Below are 24,997 nucleotides of genomic sequence, written 5' to 3' on the forward strand. Positions count from 1 at the left end.
TTACAGAATAGATCTGTAAGTTCATCATTTCGTTCAGGTTATATCACTTATACTGTCACCAACATTTTCCAAATTTTGTTTGTGAGCGAGTCATGGGATGTGGAAGTGTAAATCTGGTCTTGTGGAGTAAATTATGTTACCGTTTTGTGATTAGTAAAGCAAGTCGGGAACTGCTAGGGATGTTATAGTAGGTTGTTAAGATAATTTTTCCATGGCCTCGTAATACCATTGTCAAAATATCATTAGCATTGAAACTTTTAGATTATCATGCTGTTTTCAGGATTTGTTGCAAGAACAATTTTTCATATTTCTTCCACTCACTTCTGCCAGCTAGGTTTTAACCTCTTTTCTCAATTACCCGAGTGTTCTTAAAAGATAGGTGGTGTGCAAACATCTTTTCGTTTTTTAGTCATCCAACCAAAATGACCGCTGTGGCCCCTGATTGGCAAAAATCTAGTTGTTCTGCGAACACCACTGCAGCTTCTGTTTTCTGATTGCAAAAAATGGCCACCATGAACTGGCCTCTGATTGGCTAAAATTTAGAAATTGACCAATTGTATGCAAATTTGGTATATAGACCTGCATAATGGTACTGCATACACTATAAATATCATTTGTGACTGGGTGCCATTTTGGGGACTTTCATCAGTACTTGTTTTATTTGTTTACATACAGTTTTCCTCCGTGTTACAGGTTGCACAATCACTACCAGAGAAGAAGAGACATCACTAAACATTGAAAATGGGCAGTGCGTTTGCCAAGTTATTTCAGGGTTTATTTGGTAAAAAAGAGATGAGGATATTGATGGTGGGGTTGGATGCTGCTGGTAAAACTACAATCCTTTATAAACTGAAGCTTGGAGAAATTGTGACAACCATCCCGACTATAGGTAAGTGTTTCTTGTCAGTACTGGTAAAACAAAATACAAAAACAAAATGCATAATCTGAGAAAGAAAAAGAAATTGGCAGATACACTGACTGAACTCAAGTTGTGTGGGAAAAAATAACAGAAAAATCATGCTCCCAAAACAATTACTGGTGCATGAAGTCATCGCTTTTTCTATCCATGTCTGTGCTATAATATTATTCAATTATAGCCTTTGGCTGAGGGCACTACCTGGATTTATCGACCAAAGAAAAGATATATTGATACATGGATTAATCAACCCGAGAAATAAGATATATATTGACCAAGGACGCAGTCTGAGGTCAATATATCTTTTCTCGGGTCGATAAATCCAGATATCGACCGAAGTTAAAGGCTACAATTGTTTTATTATTTTCAAAAGAGTGATGTAAGCAATCTGGGGGGGAAAAGCTTCGGAAGCGGGATGATGAATTGTTTGGAGACGCATCATAATTCTATTTTTATTCAAATCACCCCGAATCCGTGGTACGTCTGTCCTTAAACAATTCTTGTTATCGGTATTTCTCGGGAAGTCCCAGAGGGATCTTTCTCAAATTTTATATGTGGGTTTCCCTTGGTCCCTAGCCTTGCAGGGCAACTTTTGAGACTGATCGGATAAACAGCATGGCCGACAGGCAGCCATCTTGGATTTTGATCGTGAAAGTTTGTTATCGCTATTTCTTGGGAAGTATGTGAGGGATCTTTTTCAAATTTTATATGTGGGTTCCCCTTGTTTACTTGTTGTGCAGCAGTGCCTGAAATGGATGGTCTCTAGCTTGCCAATGGCGATTAAAGTCTTGCTCGGGCGACCAAAGTTTGTCAAAAGTGAAGTAGTCACTGGCCCAACAAAAATAGTTTAGGCTGTTGAAAAATTTATGAATAAAAGAAATTATAGTCCCTTCCACATTAACTGGGGGGCAGTACACCTTTCAGTTGTCATTACTTCGATTTGAATCGAAATGTCCATGATTTAGAAAATGTGATGATTTTTTTTTCAGATTTTCTATATAAATTCTGCCAGGGTGTCTTCTTTGAGGTGCGAGTTTTGTGTATTTATTTTTGGGAATACCTGAATGGAGTGGATCATGTCGGGTTTTAACTAGGGTTGAAGAATTAAAAATATAATGTTTTATTCTGTTTTACATATAACAAACATTGTCATGTTAAATGTAATTTAAATGTGCTGAAGCATTGTGGTAAATGCTGTGGAAATATTTCCTGCCAAAATTATTTGGGTCGCCAATATATCATTTGGGCCAGTGCTTCAAATTCTTTACTCGCCCCAAAATTTGTTTTTGGGCCAGCCAATGCAGGTTCCTCACTATCTTTTATTATTCATGTTTACTTATGAAACTGATCAGGTAAACAAAATTGCCTACTGACAGCCATCTTCGATTTTTGACATTGAAGGTTTGTTAATACTATTTCTCAGGAATACTTCCTCAAATTTGATATGTAGGTTGCCTTTGATCCCTCGTTTTCCATGTTATATTTTGTGACTGATCATAAACACAAAATGGCTAAAGGAAGAACTGAACAGATCTTTCTCATATTGCAATGATCAATTCTATTTCTTTCACATTGAGTACTGTACTAGTAAATATGTGAAATGACTAACTCACTTTGAAGGTTGTCTTTCATACACATCAGTATTAAGTTTAGATCAAAAGTTACCTCAAGGTGCATTTACTGTTAACATGACTCGATCAAACAGATTAGAGGAAAGAAGAGAAAAGATCGAACTGACAAAGAACTAATGAAGTGGTGGGTGCCAAGATCCCTCTGGAATCTCTTGTTAGAAACACCCAGTCCTTCAACAAAAATCATGTGCTCCAAGTCAATATCGGTTTTTATCGGTGGATACGTGATGCACTCCTGGCCTTTAATCACTTGTAAGGAATAAAATGAAAAAATAATAAAGTTTAATAAAGTTTTACACAAACTGCTAGCGCTGTTTTCAGAATAATAACTTTTAATTAATTCTATGTTTATTTTGCAGATTGTCAACTGTTTAACTTTGACTTAAATTTCTAAAGAAACATGGTTTTATAGACTTTAATAATCAATATTGGCACCTTTATTTTATGTTTGCAGGTTTTAATGTTGAGACTGTAGAATACAAAAACATCAGCTTTACTGTGTGGGATGTTGGTGGTCAGGACAAGATCAGACCATTGTGGAGGCATTACTTCCAAAATACACAAGGTAAGGCATTTATACACAAGGTAAGGCATTATAAATACACAAGGTAAGACATTGTAAATACACAATGTAATATAAGACATTGTAAATACACAAGGTAAGGCATTGTAAATACACAATGTAATATAAGACATTGTAAATACACAAGGTAAGACATTGTAAATACACAATGTAATATAAGACATTGTAAATACACAAGGTAAGGCATTGTAAATACACAATGTAATATAAGACATTGTAAATACACAAGGTAAGACATTGTAAATACACAATGTAATATAAGACATTGTAAATACACAAGGTAAGGCATTGTAAATACACAATGTAATATAAGACATTGTAAATACACAAGGTAAGACATTGTAAATACACAATGTAATATAAGACATTGTAAATACACAAGGTAAGGCATTGTAAATACACAATGTAATATAAGACATTGTAAATACACAAGGTAAGACATTGTAAATACACAATGTAATATAAGACATTGTAAATACACAAGGTAAGGCATTGTAAATACACAATGTAATATAAGACATTGTAAATACACAAGGTAAGACATTGTAAATACACAATGTAATATAAGACATTGTAAATACACAAGGTTAGGCATTGTAAATACACAATGTAATATAAGACATTGTAAATACACAAGGTAAGACATTGTAAATACACAAGGTAAGGCATTGTAAATACACAATGTAATATACGACATTGTAAATACACAAGGTAAGACATTGTAAATACACAATGTAATATAAGACATTGTAAATACACATGGTAAGACATTGTAAATACATCAGGTAAGGCATTTATACACAAGGTAAGGCATTGTAAATACACAAGGTAAGACATTGTAAATACACAAGGTAAGGCATAATAATACATTGTAGACTGCCTGGTATAGAAATAATACATTGTAGACTGCCAAGTATAGAAATAATACATTATAGACTGCCTGGTATAGAAATAATACATTGTAGACTGCCTGGTAAAGAAATAAAACATTGTAGACTGGCTGGTATAGAAATAATACTTTGTAGACTGCCTGGTATAGAAATAAAACATTGTAGACTGCCTGGTATAGAAATAATACATTATAGACTGCCTGGTATAGAAATAATACATTGTAGACTGCCTAGTATAGAAATAATACATTGTAGACAGCCTGGTATAGAAATAATACATTGTAGACTGCCTGGTATAGAAATATAACATTGTAGACTGCCTGGTATAGAAATAAAACATTGTAGACTGCCTGGTATAGAAATAAAACATTGTAGACTGCCTGGTATAGAAATAAAACATTGTAGACTGCCTGGTATAGAAATAATACATTGTAGACTGCCTGGTATAGAAATAAAACATTGTAGACTGCCTGGTATAGAAATAATGCATTGTAGACTGCCTGGTATAGAAATAATACATTACACCTTGACTTTTAACACTTGGTGTTTGTAGGGCTGATATTTGTGGTGGATAGCAATGACAGGGAGAGGGTCGGTGAAGCTAAAGAGGAACTGTCGAGGATGCTGGGTGAAGATGAATTAAGAGATGCAGTGCTGCTAGTATTTGCCAATAAACAGGTAGATACACTCAATTCTATTTAGATTTCATAAAACTGCCATAAACCTGATGGTGTTTTTACGTGATTATTGTCTTGTATTCTCCTGTAAGCAAGTCATCAGAATCATAGTTATTGATATTATATGTTTATTAAAAACACTAAATTTCTGAGATCGTATCTGGCTATCTGCCATCTTGGCCATTACAGTCAACAGCTGACCGAGATGTAAACCATTGATATATAAGAATTTCTTGATACATGTTTATATGTAGAGACAGATTATAATGGTAAAAAACCCACTTTCTCGTACATAATTGGTTTTGTGATGGTAGAAAATGTCGCGTTTTCCCTCTTCAAACATTCTTGGTGTGGATATTTTTCATAATGACATTGCTGTCGCAAATAGACTGATGATAAAAAAAAGCTGTAGAAATTGGTAAATTCTGAATCAGCAAAATGAAATCTTAAAACAGGATCCTTCAGAAATAGTACAGCATTGCATAAATTTCCATACCTAATTATGGGAACAAGTATAATTCCTTGGTTGAAAAAGTCTTTTAGTATGTTGTAAGTGTGTAATAATAGGAAATGTATAAATGTGCCCCCAAAGCCTCCAAATGGTGGAAATCAATACATTTCTCTCAAAAATCTAAAGTTAAGCTATACAACCAATTGTGACATGTATTTAATTTATATGAAAATGGAACCAAATCTTTATTAGTTGCTGCACATATATATTTCATTGTATCTGTACATTTGTGTTCATATTTTGCTTTGATTTTTTAAGCAAAAAGTACAAAAATTGCTGTTTTGATAAATTTACTGCATTGTAAGAAACTAAAATTCAAAAATTGCTGTTTTGATAAATTTACTGCATTGTAAGAAGCAAAAATACAAAAATTGCTGTTTTGATAAACTAACTACATTGTAAGAAGCAAATATACAAAAATTGCTGCTTTGATAATTTTACTACATTGTAAGAAGCAAAAATACAAAAATTGCTGCTTTGATAATTTTACTACATTGTAAGAAGCAAAAATACAAAAATTGCTGTTTTGATAAATTTACTACATTGTATGATGTAATTAAACTTAATTGGACTTTATCTTTTAATTTATTTCTTTTCTTCAGGATTTACCTAATGCTATGAATGCTCCAGAAATAACAGAAAAATTAGGTCTAAGCAACCTGAGGAACAGAAACTGGTTCATCCAAGCAACATGCGCCACAAGTGGTGACGGGCTTTACGAGGGACTGGACTGGGTGTCAAATCAACTCAAGAGTCATAAATAAATAATGATGTGATCAATGACTTTTGTAATGTATAATTGGACATGTTAATTATAATATCAGTATCGGGTGTACTGGGATTTAAATGAGCATGCTTGATGCTGCAGTATGATGATGGACATCTTTGTTTGAGTGTAAATGAAGACAATGTTATATCGAGGAAAGCTGTGCCACTTTAACTCATTCACTTCTGAATTTTCATAATGAACTATTCCAACCTTTGAATTGGAAAAGTTTAAATGTGTCTTCAAGGGCGAAGGAGTTAAATGTAGATTTTGAACAATTTCATTTGTGGACCAGTAAGAAGCCATTAAGCCGGTTTGTAATGATGATAAATAAACAAATTGTGCCCTTTTTGCTTTTTACAATTTTTTGGATTAATTGTCCTGGACAGGTATCAAAATACATACAAAACTTGCATTGGTATACATATAATAAGACAACAAAGGTATAGGCTTCAGGAATAGAACAAGTGTCTTGCTCTTCGATATTCTCAAACAGACTTTTTCCCTTTGACTTTGTCTCGGTAAATAGATTTGGTCTTGAGCCAGAAATATGTTACATTCCTCAGGCCCATATTTTTGAATGTAGATCATGTAAATTAATGTTTAGAATAGCAGAAAGGAAAATGATTGTCTTTGCACTACAGGAATGCATGTCACTCAGAGAAATATTTAGGTTGAATACATATTTTTGTGTCATTGGGTATTATAAATGTAGATACACACTGTATAATTTCCATGAAAATTTTCATCTTCCAACAGTTACTCCTGACAGGAATGTTGTTTTGGAGGTCATGTTTGATTAAGGCTATCTTTTATGTCAACCAATTTGTGAAACTTGTCTGACTTGACACCTTTGTAGAGCTTATAATTTTGTTGTATGAATAAAAACAGGGAGGCAGAAAATTTGTAAAAACAGGGAGGCAGAAAATTTGTACAAGAATGATAAGTGGTTTTTTTATATCCAGAACATGTCTGGATTTTCACAGAAATTAAATACAAGTGTGATATCTGACAGGAGACTTAAGAGTTGAGGATCAGACGGACAAAGCAAGTTTAACTGTGAAACTTTTTTGTTTGTCTACAATTAATGACCAGAACACCAACAGAACAAAGACTAACACTGAAATGCTATCTTATTTGTCAGAAGGATACTACAAAATCAAAGTTAATTATCACTATAGCAGTGCAAGTTTTATATAAAGATGTACTTTATGATCACAAATGTACAGAGTTTATCCTTAAAATAACATTTAAAACCTNGGGGGGGGGGGGGGGGGGGGGGGGGGGGGGGGGGTGTCCCAAAGGTAACAGTAAAATCTTGATATTTAAATAAGAGTATGTACAGTAACTAAATTGTTAATAATGGATTGTGTGACAACATTCAATTTGATGTGTATAAGGTATAATTTTTAATCTTTTGATCAGATATATAGTTACTCATATTAGAAGTTATGTCATCTTACTTTTAACATTCCAAATGTAGTTAGTATTCGTTTGGACTATTTGATAACTGTTAACATCATATTTATTAACCTCTTACATGCGTCTCCATCATATTTTTGTATGAAGGAGAGTGTTTTGATAGCTTCATCATATTTGTTTTCTTGTATTGGAATGTTTGTGGAATAGGATGGATACTGGATTGTTCAAGAGGATTGATAATGTTGCTGTTCATTTTAAAGGCTAAAATTATATTCCGTAAAAAAAAACATCTCCTTGGTTCCCTACAGGTACTTGCGAAGGGAACTTAAGGTTTTGTACTGTCGGTCAATCTGGCTGTGTGTCTCTTTATTTGGGTCAATCTCATACTCTGACTTCCAAATGCCAGATTTTGTGAGTAGCACCATAGATACTGTATAGTTTGGAAATTTTTGTGGTGGATTTAATTTTGCTATATTTGCAGTCGCCAAAGATAACCAGCGAAAATTTGAAGAAAAGACATATTTACCTTTTCACTGCCAAATAATGAAGTAAAAACAACATCTCAATATCATATTTCACATATCACCATGTACCTCCATGATTGCAATATTATTAGCGAAATGAAATCTTGGTAAAATAGTTCTAATCGAGACTGCTGCGAAATTTTAGCCATTTAGAATTAATAACCACAACAGTGGAGTGTCATGTGCTGTTCCCCATTTGATACAGAGTTATGGCCCATTGTTAATTTTTGATACAGAAAATTTCAGAGATGGAGGACTATGAATTGCAATTCTTAACCTTGTTTTAGGGTTCACACATTTGGACTAACAAATGATGAGAACTGAAAACCAGTGTTTTTGCAAGACAAAAGTTCTTAGAGTAAAATCAGGCAGAAATCACAAATTCTGACCCTTTTGTATGGCAAGCTTGTAACATTTTGAGGGTGGAAAGCCATTTTAGAAGGTCATATACCCCCATGTGGAGGCAAACTGAAACCCTAAATTGACATTTAAACAAATTTTGTAAATTTGAAAGCTGTCAATGCCTTGAATACTTTTCCAATTGTAGTGCCTGTGATCTTCACTGTCTATCCTCTTTCCCGTACTTTTGTTATCACTATGAGCATATGAACACTAGATACCTTTATCTTTTACTGGTGGCAGTTTTCATTTTGCAGGAATGTAATTCACTGGTACAGTAATTCTTTTGACAATCGGACAAAAGCTAGCACTTAATATTCAATATTTTGAGATCTTGGGGAAACATTTGGGGTTTATAATCTTGTGACTTCCACGCCCCAGCTACCTGATTCCATCTAAGGCTAGTATTTATGATTCTCGCTTTGTTCAAGATTCAATAACTTTAAGGGCATCAGTTGTTCTGTAATAATCTTAACTTGTAAAAGGAAAACATGACCATCTGTCAGTGTGATATAGATCATGCGATCATGTTGTCAGCTTGGTCCATTTTGTATTTGTGGGGCTACCAGAATTTTATTTCTGTTCAGTCGATTATTACACCAGTAGTGTTTAGTAGCCAGGGACTAGTATCCTGGTACGCCTGTTATGTAAACAACTTATAATGATTGACTGGAGTTGTTCAAATGAAAGATCACATGGACATGACCCCTGATTAGGTGACCTATGACCCTAGTGTGCAGAAAATTATATTGAGTTGAATTTCAATCCTATTGCATTTTTGAAAACTTTATTCATAGACTAAGCATAGAAGTCAATCGCAACAAGCTTCGGATATTGCGATAGACTTCTATCCTTAGTTTTCCCTATTATTCAATCACCCTACACACCGGGTGGTATCCAAAGCAAGGGTACACAGAACCAACCAAACCTTAACAAGAAAAACGACATTGGCTGAAACGATCCCTGAAACTTTATTTTTACAAAAATGCACAGTGGGCTTTTAGTCAAATGTGGTATATCTATTGTGTTAAATAGAAATTAACTGTCAGGTGTTTTGTGAACATGATTGATATATTGACATAGAAATAAATATATACAGATATTTGGTGTTGACTTTTGTATGAAGAGTTATAATCCATTTCAGGTACAAGTATAACCAAAATAGACTTCTTTTATCACCATATACAATGTAGTCTAGAATCACCAGTCCAGCCCAGTATTATAATTAAAATCATTTTGAAAAACTGGAAAGAGAGAAACTTTGATATTTAATAACCAGCAGCAAAGTTGTCAACAAGTTTACGGTGTGGTGTCAAGATTTATTTACATGTTGTAGAAGTGATTAAAAGAAAATACTGACGTTGTGTTGCTGTCATATATGCTAAATATAAGGAAGGAACTACTAAAATGTTCATTGTCTTAAGTAACTCTGATTACAAAATACATCACAATCTTTGTAAAGTGTGTGGCTGACTTTTCCAATTAACTCATTCACCCCTGAAATTTCATAATGAACTATTCTACCCTTTGATTTGGAAAAGTTCAAATGTGTTGGGTGAATGATTTCAAGCAAAAAAATGTGAAATGTGAAAAGAAAGAGGTATTTACTATTCTTCTTGAACAATATCTTTTGACATTATGTCTATGAATCTAGTTAGCTGTTGAATATTCATTGGACAGCATCTCAAAATATCAGGACTGAGAAAGTATCCTGTCCACATCTTTGAATCTTTTCCCGAGAGTTGAGATTCCCCCCGATTTTTTTCTCTTACCCTGTTCACTCATTGTGTATCATATGCATAATGTTATGATAATGGATTGTTGATGTGACGTCATACCACTGTAATGAATAGTGGAACCCCCCCCCCGTCTCAATCCTAGGGTGAGATTAATACTTCCCCTACCTTGACAGTGTGACAGGGAAATCTCCTACCCAAGGGGTGATGTTTTTGGTTGTCTAACTCGAGGTTAGGCAACCAAAATAAATCACCCCGAGGATTGGCTATTTCTCTGTCACAACCTCAAGGTAGGGGATGATTCTTTTTCTCCCATCCTATCATTTCAGTCACAACTCCATCGGCAGTACTCTGTCATGTTTGTAAACAAAAACACATGTGGGGTATGCATATCGTCATCCACTTTTGATGACGTCACAATTACCGTTGACACATTTTAATGACGTCACAATTACCGTTGACACATTTTAATGACGTCACAATTACTGTTGACACATTTTAATGACGTCACAATTACCGTCGACACATTTTAATGACGTCACAATTGAACACATGCTAATCGGCAGGAGGCTATCTCCCCCTATGGGGGTGGCAAGCTCATCTTTCCCAGCTAAAATGGGAGACACCTGTGAAGGGTGGGAGAAAAGAATATCTCGCACCGGTAAAGTGTGGATACACCTGTCCAGGGTAAGAAAAAAAGAAAGCAAGTATTACAGCTGTTTGAATGAACACGAACATATCGCAGCCTCCCAAAACACGCGCATACACTACACGCATGCATCTTGCACACAGGGGAGGCCGTCCTTAAATGACCATAGCTGTTGATAGGACGTTAAACAATACTGAATCAAACCAAACCAATGTTTGAATGATGTAATCTACAATTGATTACATGCTGATGTGATCAGAGACTGCTCAGGGCAGCTAAATTTGGCTAGCTTCACATGTGTGTATTAAAGTGTCAAATATTTTCTGATGCAATTCAAGAATCCAATATTTTCAGATGGGCAAAGTAAGATGAATACTTAAACTTTCAATTAATGTGTGCTTGCTGCCAGGACTACAGTACACTACAGTACACTACAGCCATTACCCAATAGTTGAGTGTTAAATTCCAGCAGCCACTGTACATTCTTACATAACGAATGTGTGAGAACTTGTAAAAAAAACCACGTTCTTTTATGAGGTGATTGACTCATTCACCCCCGAAGACACATTTGAACTCTTCCAATTCAAAGGTTGGAATAGATCAATATGAAATTTCAGGGGTGAATGAATAAACTCTAATCCTCTAGGTGAAGGAACACATTGATATCTTTTTACCGTTACAACTTGTAGTAGTTTCATGGGGAGCATCATCAGTTGATATTTTGACAATGTTTATGTATGTTAGGCATGGATTCCTTTAGTTATGCTGTTTGTCCCTTTAGTACAGATCATCGATCGATTCCAATTTGCAATACAGTTTCTAACAACTTGATGTTTATTCATGATCCCTTTGATTAAAATGTATGTTTGATGTTTTTTCAGACAGCACTACAACCATACCAAAAAGTAAAAACAACACATCGACCTAAACATGGGCAATATGTTTGCAAAGGCATTTGCAAGTTTATTTGGTAAAAAAGAGATGAGGATATTGATGGTGGGGTTGGATGCTGCTGGTAAAACTACAATCCTTTATAAACTGAAGCTTGGAGAAATTGTGACAACCATCCCGACTATAGGTAAGAATTATTGTATCTCAATTCGCAACATACAGGTATGTTTATGATTATGTCGGATATCACGCAGTTCAAAACTAACACGCATCTACAATGTACTAGCAAAAATGCGCGTTGAAATATATACAGCATAACCTGTCTAAACTAGCCCCTGTCTAATCTGGATCCCTGTCTAAACCGGCTTTGATTTGTGGTCCAGGCATATTCCCTTTATAATCATAGTAGATACAACCAGACTATGTCCATTCCAAAAACCAGCACCGTTTCACATAATAATTTTTACAGCCTGTATATTCCGGTCCTTAAATTTCTCTCGGCCGGATACAATCTAAAGCAAACACATCCTAAACAAATTAACGCTATCCAATGTCGGTCGCCCTTAATCATTTGTTTTATATACTGTTTATATTGTAAATAATTCAGTCCCACAAACAAAGTTTGGAGACTTATTGTTTTTACTCCATTTCTTCTTCTTATTATTATTCTTCTGTATTCTTCCAAAAGGCCCAGGATACTGATATTGGGCCTGTGGCATGCTGGGATGAATGGCTACCAAGTTTGTTAAAATGAATGACCTTGACCCACTTTCAAGGTCACAGGTCGAATGTCTCTAAATCTTCAAACAACTTCTTCTCAATAACCAAAAGGCCCAGGGTACTGAAATTGGGCCTGTAGCCTGCTGGGATGAAGGGCTACCAAGTTTGTTCAAATGAATGACCTTGACCAACTTTCAACCTAATGTCTTTGTTCAACATTCAAGGTCACAGGCGTCATATGTTTAAATCTTTTAACAGGTTCTTATGAATCAAACACCGATATTCTGCCTTAAGCTGTATTTTAGTCCACTTTTAAGATTACAAGTGTTATATTAATACTAGGTGAGCGATGCAGGCTCATTGGGCTTCTTGTTTTACACGTGCCAACCCTGTATAAACCGGACACCTGTATAAACCGGCCAAATAGTTTGGTCCAGGTGACATCTGGTTAAGACAGGTTATACTGTATATCTCGCTTGCAAATTTCTGCAAATAGATTTTTACTTCCCTGTAATATTATACCTACAAAAGTAATAACCTAAAGATAACCTTTTTGGTCCTGAATGCATCATTGATTGTTATTCACAGTACTGTCTTCAGGTTCGTCAATATTCACTCTTGTTGTATTTGTTCAAAAAGAAGATTTGCTTGTGGGTTTCTATTTTAGTGAGTGAAATTTTCCATCACTTGCAAAACTTTCCAGTTGGCAAATAAAAGTTAGGTTTAACTTCTGAATGTCATTCAAGAGGGATGTTGACAGAATTTTGAAAAGGCAATCAATGGTCAAATGGTTCCTCTTCGTGGCTCTAGACATCCATTAGTCTTAGCTTGGGCTTGTAGATTTTATGATGTGGCAGGTGCTGCTTCATTTGATTGTAATAGCAATTAGCAATTCAGTAGTTTGAAAGTCTTTTTTCATTCCCTTGCAGTCATCCTAGAAACAAAAAAATTTCAATTTACAAAAAAATATTACATTTTCCACAAGTGAAGTATCAGGAATAACTTTTTTTGCATTGCTTCTTGTCAATCCATAAAAATGTTTGATTTCTTCTCACTGAACTGATTACTATAAAGTTCTGTAGGAAGCTTCAACTTCANCCCACCCCCACCCCCACCCCCCATTGGGGCCTGAGGGATGGGCCAAATGGCTTTAATTGACACTCACTATCTTTTTACTTCGACAAATCAATGACAATCCTTAATAAAAATTGTACTTGTACACAGGAAAATTCTGTATGCTTTTCATGTACAATATAAATTTATTATCAGAATATTTAAAGACTTTGATTAGTATTAATTGTATAAATACTGTTTCAGAGAAATTTTGTTTAAATCAATTGCAGGTTTCAATGTTGAGACTGTAGAATACAAAAACATTAGTTTTACTGTGTGGGATGTTGGTGGTCAGGACAAGATCAGACCATTGTGGAGGCATTACTTCCTAAATACACAAGGTAAGGCATTGTAAATACACAAGGTAAGGCATTATAAATACACAAGGTGAGGCATTAGAAATACACAAGGTAAGGCATTGTAAATACACAAGGTGAGGCATTGTAAATACACAAGGTGAGGCATTATAAATACACAAGGTAAGGCATTGTAAATACACAAGGTAAGACATGGTAAATACACAAGGTAAGACATGGTAAATACACAAGGGAAGGCATTATAAATACACAAGGTGAGGCATTGTAAATACACAAGGTTAGGCATTATAAATACACAAGGTAAGGCATTATAAATACACAAGGTGAGGCCTTATAAATACACAAGGTAAGGCATTATAAATACAAAAGGTAAGGCATGGTAAATACATGTACACAAGGTAAGGCATTATAAATACACAAGGTGAGGCATTAGAAATTCACAAGGTAAGGCATTGTAAATACACAAGGTCAGGCATGGTAAATACACAAGGTAATGCATTGTAAATACACAAGGTGAGGCATTATAAATACACAAGGTAAAGCATTGTAAATACACAAGGTAAGGCATTGTCAATACACAAGGTAAGGCATGGTAAATACATGTACACAAGGTAAGGCATGGTAAATACACAAGGTAAGGCATTGTAAATACACAGGGTAAGGCATTGTAAATACACAAGGTAAGACATGGTAAATACACAAGGTAAGACATGGTAAATACACAAGGTAAGGCATTATAAATACACAAGGTAAGGCATGGTAAATACATGTACACAAGGTAAGGCATGGTAAATACACAAGGTAAGGCATTGTAAATACACAAGGTAAGGCATGGTAAATACACAAGGTAAGGCATTGTAAATACACAAGGTAAGGCATGATAAATACACCAGGTAAGGCATGGTAAATACACAAGGTAAGGCATTGTAAATACACAAGGTAAGGCATGGTAAATACACAAGGTAAGGCATTGTAAATACACAAGGTAAGGCATTGTAAATTTGGATTGTCTCCCATTGTACACCACTGTATGGCACATGAAGAAAGCAACAGTGCAAGGTAAGGCATTGTAAATACACAAGGTAAAGCATGGTAAATACACAAGGTAAGGCATTGTAAATACACAAAGTAAGGCATTGTAAATACACAAGGTAAGACATGGTAAATACACAATGTAAGGCATTGTAAATACACAAGGTAAGGCATTGTAAATTTGGATTGTCTCCCATTGTACACCACTCTATGGCACATGATTGTCTCCCATTGTACACCACTGTATGGCACATGCTTGTCTCCCATTGTACACCACTGTATGGCACATGAAGAAAGCAACAGTGTATGTAGATATGATATAGTTTATGTACTATTTGAGTAGATGGGATAAGAAATAACTTAGAGATCAATGGTACAAATATGATCAATTTAAAGTTAATATTGATCAGACTTAAAATTTCTATAATAAATTAATATACTGCACAGTATTGTTTGTTGAGAAACTACACTACAAAAAGGTATGGCAAGAAAGTGACAAATATCATATTTCACAAATTAAATTGAACGTTTGGTCTACAGGTCTGATATTTGTGGTAGACAGCAATGACAGGGAACGTTCACAGGAAGCTAGAGATGAGTTAGCTAGAATGCTGAATGAGGATGAGCTGAGGGAAGCAGTACTTTTAGTGTTTGCCAACAAACAGGTAAGTTAAAGAGGTTCAAGTTAGGCTGTCATGTAAAAGTGTTTTAGCTCGCAAGGCCAGGCGCCTGTCGTCCATCCAGCATAAACTGTTTAGCTCACCATCTGATGAGGATATTCAATTAAAACCTGCGTCTGTGGTGATATAGTTTATGTTTTATTTGGGTAGATAGGATAATAATCTACACTCTTATACATACATAGGTAACACACTTTAAAATACAGCCATCTTCAATTTGAGAGTTAAAGTTTGTTAGTGCTATTTCTCAGAAAGCACTAGGGATCTTTTTCAAATTTTACATGAAGGTTCCCCATTGTCCCTGGTTACCCTAATCAATTTTTTTGGACTGAAGGGAACATCCAAGATGGCCGACAGACACATAGGGAGCCATTTTGAATTTGAGAGTTAAAGTTTGTTACTCTCTCGGAAAGCACTGGAGGGATATTTCTCAAATTTCACATGAAGGTTCGCCATGGTCCATAGTTACGCATATCAAATTTTGGGACTGAAGGGAAAACCAAGATTGCCGACAGACATTCATTTTGAATTTGAGAATTAAAGTTTGTTCAAGCTATTTCTAAGAAAGTACTACGCAGGGATCTTTCTCAAATTTCACATGAAAGTTCCTCATGGTCCCTTGTAGTTATGCATATTGTTTTTGGGACAGATCACTAAACCAAGATGGCTGACAGGCAGCCATCCTGAATTTGGGAGTTTAAAGTTTGTTATATTTCTCGGAGATTACTGAAAGGATCTTTCTCAAATTCAGTTACGCAAATTTTGGACTAAAGGGGAAACAAAGATGGCTGACAGACAGCCATTTTGAATTTGAGAGTTAGGGTTTGTTAGCGCTATTTCTCAAAAAGTATTGGAGGGATCTTTCTCAAATTTCACATGAAGGTTCCCCATCATCCCTCTTTATGCATGTTGATTTTTGGGACTGGTCACAAAACCAAGTTGATAGATAGGGAGCCATCTTGAATTTGAGAATGAAAGTTTGTTCGCGTTATTTCTCGGAATGTACCAGAGGGATCTTTTTCATATTTCACATGAAGGATCCCCATGGTTCCTAGTTCCGTGATTCAAATTTTGGGTTGATTGGAAAACCAAGATGGCTGGCAGGTGGTCCTATTGAATTTGGGAGTAAAGGTTTTTTACCACTATTGCTCAAAATGTATAGGAGGATCTCTCTCAAATTTCACACAAGATTTCCTTTTTGTTAAATTTTTGGACTGATCTAAAAACCAAGATACGGACAGTACAGTTTAAGTTTGTTATCGCTATTTCTCAGTATGCACTGGAGGAATCTTTTTCGAGTTTTAAATGTAGGACAGGTTGCTCTTGGTACTTAGTTGTGACTCTTAACCTTTGAGGTTGTTCAAAAGTAGTGATGGTCTGATAATCGATTCTTATCGAAAATCAATCGGTTTGCCCTTTCCGATTCCGTTTATCAATTACAAATTCCTTAATCAATATAATCGATTCACCATTGAATTAAAAGTCTTTAAATGTCTTCAATGTAAAGTATGCTTTGAAAGTCGTATAGTGTTATGATTGATTAAACTATATAAAAGTAGCTTGATATCTAATTAACTAATTAAAGTGACTGATTAAGATGGCAAACTGATCAAACAGATAAGAGAAAAGATTGAACTGACATAGAATAAATGAAGATGGTACGATGGTGGGCACCAAGATCTCTCTGGAATCTCTTGTTTCTTAAAATAACCTCTTGCCAATAACCAATAGGCCCAGGGTAATGATATTTGGTCAGAAGCATACTGGGATGAAGTGCTACCAAGTTTGTTCATATGAATGACCTTGATCCATATGCAATGTCACAGGTCAATTGTCTTAAAACTCTTAAACGACTTCTGAATAATCAAAAGGTCCAGGGTGGTAATATTTGGCCAAAAGCATGCAGGGATGAAGGGCTACCAAGTTTATTCTAAAGAATAACCTTCAACCATATTCAAGGTCATAGGGGTCAAATATGTTGAAATCTTTAACAACTTCTTCTGAATAACCAAAATGTCCAGGGTGAATTTGGAATTTAACCAAATTGGACTAGAAGCATCCCTAGGTGGTGGGGATTAAAAATGGTACAAATGGAAGGGCTGACCCCCCAGGGGGCTGAGGAGTGGACCAAAAAGGGGTAATTCAGCCATATTGCTTTTAACGACTTAACAGAAACTAAGGTAAGGGTATCAACCATATTTGCTATGAAGCATCCCTAAGTAGTGGGGATAAAAAAATTACAAATGGAGGGGCATGATTATAATAATTTCAAACTATGACATTATCGAGATCCCCACCCTATAACCATGTATACAATTGCTGAGCACCAAGAAACAAACACAATCATGATATAAGAATTGACCCTGGGGTCTGGCCCCACCCTTAGGGACATCAAATTCCTGATCTATTATTTTGAACTAGTTGAGGAACACAATCGTAATGTAAGAATTGACCCTTGGGTCTTGCCCCATACCGTACAGACTTAATTACTGAGCAATAACTGTGAAACAGTTGAGATCCCTACCCCATAACCATATTTACCATTCATTCATTTGTTCAAAAATATTTTATTGACACTAGTCAAAGGGATTGGGCATATATACCACTGCTGGACATCAAGAGATAGATACAATTATGATATTGGGATTGACCCTGGGGTTTGGCCCATCCCTAAGGACTTAATTTCTTGGTCATAACTTGGAAATGGTTGAGATCTTCAATCCATAGCCATTTATACCATTACTGGGCATAAATATCCAGGTGAGTGAAACAGGCCCTCTGGGCCTCTTGTTCCTCAAAATAAAAAAGAATGGAATGAGTTTGGTAATTGTGTATCAAGAACGAAATTTTAATAATAAAATAACTTGTTTCCTTGAAGATGCTAGTCTCCTCAGTCTATGTGAATGGGCTTTACTTTTGGTATCTTAGTCTCCACCAAAATTTTGCTTCTCCATGCTGTTTGATTTAAACTTTAAGAAATCTGAACTATACCTACATCACCAACAGGAGACTACGGTGCATTGTAATCAAGTCATGGGAACTTTTACCTTTAGGTCAAATTATGCAGAATTTTCAGTTAAATATAGGTCGAAGTTAAAACAATTTCAAAGCATATGTGTATTGCCTAACCAATTGCGAGGAAAGGCATATGCTTTTGTGGACAAAAGATAATTGATTTGCACAGTCATGATAAGGCCTTAGATTTTAGGTATCTGTCTTGAAAATGCTTAAATTTATCACTGGCCTTGAAAAACACAAACAGTTGGTGCATTTGCCTTGAAAACCATTAAATGCCTTGAAAAGCCTTGAGTTTTGTAAATTTCACCATTCTTTTGTATCATATAATCATCTGTGAAGCCAAGAATCTGTAGTTACAATTGATTATACGGTACCAGTATATGAAAATATTATGTGAAGTTTCAAACTTGTTTTAAATTTTCTCCTTTGCACAGGATTTGCCAAATGCCATGAATGCAGCAGAGCTCACTGATAAACTTGGACTCCACGCCCTGAGGAACAGAACCTGGTACATTCAAGCAACATGCGCCACAAGCGGTGACGGGCTTTATGAGGGACTAGACTGGTTATCCAATCAACTCAAGAATACAAAATAAACCATTGACAGGGATGTGTAATACTGTTTTGTTAGAATATGTATTACTACTTCGTTAGAATGTGTAATACTTTTTGGGAAGTGTGTGTTGTTGAAGGACTTCCAACAGGGAATGAAAAGTCTCATAATTTCATAATTTTCAAGCAGTTTTCTCAAAAATTCAACTTTTGTTAGACCATCATAATTTAAGTGTTTTGTGCAGAATTGGTTTTTCCTGCTGTAAATTTAGGTATAAATACTGCCGCTGGCCTCAAATGTCAAATTTGTCGTCTGTTTGGGAAAAGTTGTCTAGAGAAACCAACAAAACTAATTGTGTCTTATTCTGGCAACCAAGAAGTGAGACAACTTGTACGATTCTTTTAATAATGTTATTCACTTTCGGGACATTCTTTTGATGATAGCAGAAACACTTACATTTTGTTTGGGTTATGAAGAATTTCGAAAGGCAGTTGAGCTCCATGTTTAATATGAGATTTTCTTTTCATTTTTACCTGTTTAACCGAGATTGTTCAGCTCGGAGATCTTATAAGAAATACATGTACACTGTCTAGGTCTTACAAACAATTGTGTGTGTCAGATTTTCGTATTGAATGTGGCTTTCTATGATATGTATATATTATAATTGAAATCCTGTATTGTCCTTGCTGTCGTGTTGTGGATGTGAGAGTGCAGTGTACTGTATGTGAGAAGGTGGTCGTCAGTCTAGGTGTTGGGATTGCATGGGTTGTGAACTGTCTTCAACTGTTAACATAGTGCAGGCAAACCTTGTCATGATCAGTCTCATTTCAGAAGAAAAAATATCTGGATAATACCTTCCAGACATTTTGATATAAAATCATTATCCAAGAAAATCAAATGTATATAAACTATTCAAGCAAGATGCTATTTGTTCTCCAATTCTTTTAGTAAATAGGTATTGTGTATCCATGTCGAGGCCTCCTGAAAGCACTGGCCACATTTTTGTGGAATTCTCTATTTGAACTTTTCCTTAAAAAAACAATGAAATGTTTTAAAGCTGCTTTGATTTCATTTGCTGCTAACGTGACTACCAAATTTTACTGGTCTATGGAAATTCAAGAAAAGTCTCTTCCAGGGTGTTTGTAAGTTTGTTTGAGCAAGAACATAGGTGACAGGTTTCAGATTGTATATATCGTGATGTTGTAATCTTACTTATAGTAGCAGTTAAAATCTAGCACCAAGGACTGAACAGGGTGTTGGCACAGTCGTGAATTTGCACGCCAGAAATAAACTTCCAATAAGAAATATGTCTTTACGTGGCAGTCTCCGAATTATTGAATGACGTGGAACCATTTTTATCTGGATGTGTCAAGTACAAGTTAAGTCCTATAGACAAGGAAATGTGTACCAGGTACATCTTCAAGTTTTTGATTGCACACTTCCTTTACATATATTTCACAACTGTTCAGAATGTTTGAACTGTATGTAGGAAGGTTTGCAATTCAAAATGTCGGTGCAAAAGTGCTAAATAAGAACACTGCCAAAATATGTATGTTTACATTATAAGTATGATTCCTTTATGTAGAACCTTTCTGTCCAAATTAGATCTGGGATGTTTTCCTCCAGTCGATCAGAGCTGACCACATTTTGATCTCTGGTTCCTTTATGATATTTCTGAGAGTATCATAATGCAATTTAAGATCAAAATTAGCAGATTCTAGATGAAATATTTTTGTACAAAAGGAAAAATAAAACAATTGTGGAATTGAATTATTTCCACTTTCCAGTCTTGTGTTCATCACCCAGACGATGTACCTCATTCCATGACTTACAAAGGACCAATTTTGATCAGTCTGACCTCGTAAGGGAGAGCACCCAGATTTATGTGAGAATGACTTGAATACAAGGCGCTATGATATATAGCCAGTGTGTATGCTTGGAATTTAAAACGAAGAAATGATCATGCAGGATATGGTATGATGTATTGTATTTTCACTATGTTGAAATTAATTCTGATTTTCTTGTACATTTTATCAGCTTTTATTTTATCATACCCTAATTGTCTTTGTATGTATTTCTAACTTATATTAAATAGAATTTGAATTTATCAAAAGTCCTGAACATCTTACCAAACAGATTTCTTGAACAAATGAACAGTAGCTGAACGCACTACCTGTTGATGTAGTAACATACTGTCTAGACCGACTACCTGTTGATGTCGTAACATACTGTCTAGACCATCACACTGAGCTGAGATTTGTGGTCACATGATATAAGTATGTTCATCGCTATCCTTCTCCATGTCATCTTTAAAATATCGCGTAACTGAACTGTCATAATGTGTAATATTATGTGTCAGTTTTGGTCCCGGTGAAAACACAGGTTGTCTGAGAGGGCCAACTCAGTTACCAGATTTTTTTGGTGAAAATAATGAAGTTGTAAAGAAATAATAAACATCACATGATCAAAACCTGTTATTTCGTTGTTTATTTTTTAAGCTCACCAGGCAAAAAGGTGGGAGATGGAGGTCCTGTAGGCCTCATTTTTGTATTTCCGCCTGTTTTAAAAAAAAAGTTCTACAATTATATGTCTAGTTATAGTTTTTTAACGACTTAAGTCAATAAGCCTAAAGTCTATGACTGGAGAAATATATCAATTTTACCATGAAGTTTGGAAGAAGATGAAATCCGGAGAAAAATACTTAAAACCCTCCAACAATCCAATCAGATTTCGCCAGGAATAGCGTTGGAACCCGAACAAATTATTTTCGTTTTTTGGGGGGGGGGTTTCCCCCCTGAGAATAAGTTACCATCTCTCCTGCACATGTTTGGACAGCCAAGGTCATATGTGGTAAAATTCTAATTAACATAATTTTTTTTTAAATCCGTAAGAGACGGCTATAGCTTTATAATAAATTGATATTGACTGTGTGTTGTGTACCACACAGTTATTCCCCTTGATGAACTCTTAAAGGGTCAGTTCTGAGACAAGAGGTCGAAGTTTAGGACGCTTGGTTAGTATTTGACGTTTCCAGTCGCGATACAACCATATAATTATTAACTTTATGAATTTTACATCAATTATGAAACAAGTTATTTTAACTTGTATTAACTCTTGTTGGCCCGGATGGTAGTGGGCGGGGTCGTTTATGTGGGAGAAACCCCACGTTGTCGGGCAGATGACCCGGTACCTTTTAACGTCCGGTCGGAGAATCGAACCCCGGCCGCCTTGGTGAAAGGCGAGTGCACTATCCACGGTGCCACCGCCCGACCACCCATATAACTTTATGTATATATGCTCGCTAGCAGAGAATTATTTGAACGATACGTCAGTCAAGCGACACAAAACTGACCATTATCACAAGCTCTTAAACTCTGACAGGTCGTTTGTTTATGAAATTTAGGAACCGAGACATGATACACAGAAATAGTTTGCAGAGTCATAAAATTACATTTTCTAACGCAGGAATCCTTCTTGTTGAACCTGATTTGATTATAATAAGCCCCGGACTTGGATAGAATATGATTCCGTGAATGACCTATGCGATCGGCCATTGTAGAAAATAATACGATCTTCCAAGTATTGAAAACACACTTTTTAAGCTGTAGATATATCTGATACTTTCTTTCTTTATTATGAAAAACAAATTATGAAAATATTTATCATCATATAGCCAAAGATAGCAATATGATTTTAGGAGTTTTGGTCGATATTAAGAGTCGTAATATTTTTTTCTAATGAATGAACTTGTATAAAAATTGTCATATTCTTTGTATTATATATGTCTACATTGATCAATTATAACAAAAAATAAATAAATCTGTTTTTGAGTATATTTCGGGAAGTCATTAACCAACCCGATTAGCATTGTATGTCCGTTTTAGAAAGAAGAAAAAATGATTTTACGGCAATTTTCAAAACGCCTGGAAATAATTTACACCTATGGATTTATCTGATACTTTGTAATTCATTTGAAAATCATATGAAAGGCAATTTTACAAGTAACCACCGCCGATATATTAATCATTAGCACTTCTGGTGCTCTCAAACATGGACAGGGAATGAATGCTGATGGCGGCAGTGAAGCCATTGTGTAGATTATGTAAATATGATTTTAGAAATATTGCCATACACGTTAACATTCAGCTCACGGGAACGATCTTATAGTATAACATGAACTTTTCGAACAAACAAAGAAACGTCGGACCCTTGCTGTAGTCTCATTGTAGTAAACGAGAGTTGAGAATAACAACTTTTTAGACACTTTAAGGTATCTTTGATTGGAGTTACTCCCCTTGCACCACTGTCTCCCTCATGTAAGTTTCGTTGTCGATAAAATAATCTCATTTCTTTTATTCACAGTGTTTAACTTATTAATATAAACTAATCAGTTATTTTCTAGAACTGCTGTTTCTTACAATTAAATAGATCACATTCCCGCGACTAACCAACATAATATTGAACGTTCCAAATATATCTTGTAATTTCCCCACGCAATGGAAGAATTGGTACTTACAACAGAAAGACTGGATACCAAAGTTTGGTGTAGAGCTTTTTATGCAGAGTTTAACTTCGGTGTTCTGGTATCAGATGGTTCGACTCCCGCCAAGCACTAGTACTTGTTCGTTTCTGTTTAAATATGAGTTCGAAGCATGTCTGTGATATCGTTACATTTATTTATGTATATCAATAAGACTGAAATGCGATGATACGTTAACGGGACTATTATGTTACAATGTACTAGCTGTCTTGGTGTCTTGGGTGGTCGGGTGGCACAGTGGATAGCCACATTTGCCTTTCACCAAGGTGGCCGAGGTTCGATTCCAAATCGGACGTGAAAAGGTATGGAGTCACCTTCCCGACCACGTGGGGTTTTCTGGTTAATCCGGCGCCTCCAAGCGCTAACATCCGGGCCAACAAGAATGATTAATACAAGTTGGTTCATAAGTGTTGTAAAATAAATAAAGTTTATGATGTTCTAGTTACCGGCATATTACAATTGAGGGATTCCACCCAATGCAATTTCTTTAGATTGATACTAGGTTTGGAATCGTTAAGGAAATTGATTCGTTAAGGCAAATGATTTGAGCCACTCTCTCAAAAATGGCAACCAAAAAAATATGGGGACATTTTTTTATTTTATTTTTAAATAACTGTATAAAGACATAATTTGTCCTTGAAATAATTTGTTTACGCCTAACTCTTTGTTAAATGCGCAGTACAAGTGTGTGAAATAAAAATAATAACAGCACCGTAAGGTGAAACACCTTTGGGAAGTCGACACTGACCTTCAATTTATACAATGTAAAAACTATTGATTTTTTTTATATTTTAATCAAAAGACTAATAAACTAACTTACAAAGATTCACGCCAAATACGAAGTTCGTACCAGCTGGTTCTTTTATGGGAAACAGATTGATTATTGTGTATTCTTTAGTTTCTGTCGTAAACCTTTTTATTTCAGATTCCACTAAATATGATACAAGCCAGCCTCCCGCGCCCCTGATAAGTTCGACTCTGAGTGTGTATTTGCGTGGGGACGGAGGAAGAATCTGTAGGTTGATTGAGCTGTCTCGTGGGAGGGAAGCAGATATGTATTTCGAGGGAAATTACATGAAAAGATAACGGTCGTCTTGCTTGACTCTCGGGACGTTAATATCTGGTATTTTAGACCGTTAATTAGGTATATAATGGATGGGCGAACACGAGAAGGTCGAGCCCAGCTTGTACATAGTCACGTAGGCCTGATTATCATAGCAAATTAATCGAAACGTCACTATGCATAAATTAAACGACAGTTTGTTTTTGTCAAACTGTTTTTAGTGTTTAGTTTCCGGTTCCGGCACATGAAAAGTACCAGTTTTTACTTGCATGGTAACCTTTATAAGATAAACGGATTTATAAATATTTGTAATACTCGTAACTCACTAGGAAAGATGAAAAATTACCTCACTCAAATAAGCTGGAA

The 24,997-nt window shown here is 35.4% G+C and overlaps 1 protein-coding gene and 1 long non-coding RNA gene across 4 annotated transcripts in view; both read left to right on the forward strand.

The window, feature by feature from the left end:
• LOC110459762 (ADP-ribosylation factor 1) overlaps positions 1 to 21,502 on the forward strand; it is a 37,176-nt gene extending 15,674 nt beyond the window's left edge. The window contains exons 2-5 of one of the 3 annotated variants that reach the window (XM_021512201.1): positions 694 to 889; positions 3,002 to 3,112; positions 15,318 to 15,442; positions 18,910 to 21,502. In XM_021512201.1, coding sequence (XP_021367876.1) covers positions 742 to 889; positions 3,002 to 3,112; positions 15,318 to 15,442; positions 18,910 to 19,071 — 546 coding nt within the window. In that variant the 5' untranslated portion in view covers positions 694 to 741 and the 3' untranslated portion in view covers positions 19,072 to 21,502. Of the gene's footprint in view, positions 1 to 693; positions 890 to 3,001; positions 3,113 to 4,573; positions 4,699 to 5,810; positions 6,324 to 11,585; positions 11,783 to 13,658; positions 13,770 to 15,317; positions 15,443 to 18,909 lie in introns of those variants that run through there. The other 2 variants (XM_021512193.1, XM_021512186.1) reach the window with 2 other exon arrangements.
• LOC110459784 lies at positions 14,112 to 14,917 on the forward strand. The gene is made up of 3 exons (XR_002463931.1): positions 14,112 to 14,143; positions 14,328 to 14,730; positions 14,805 to 14,917. It is a non-coding gene; the product is annotated as an uncharacterized LOC110459784 (long non-coding RNA).
• Positions 21,503 to 24,997: the final 3,495 nt, after the last annotated feature.

This window comes from Mizuhopecten yessoensis, unplaced genomic scaffold (genome assembly GCF_002113885.1).
Source record: "Mizuhopecten yessoensis strain PY_sf001 unplaced genomic scaffold, ASM211388v2 scaffold1313, whole genome shotgun sequence".
Lineage (NCBI taxonomy): Eukaryota > Metazoa > Mollusca > Bivalvia > Pectinida > Pectinidae > Mizuhopecten > Mizuhopecten yessoensis.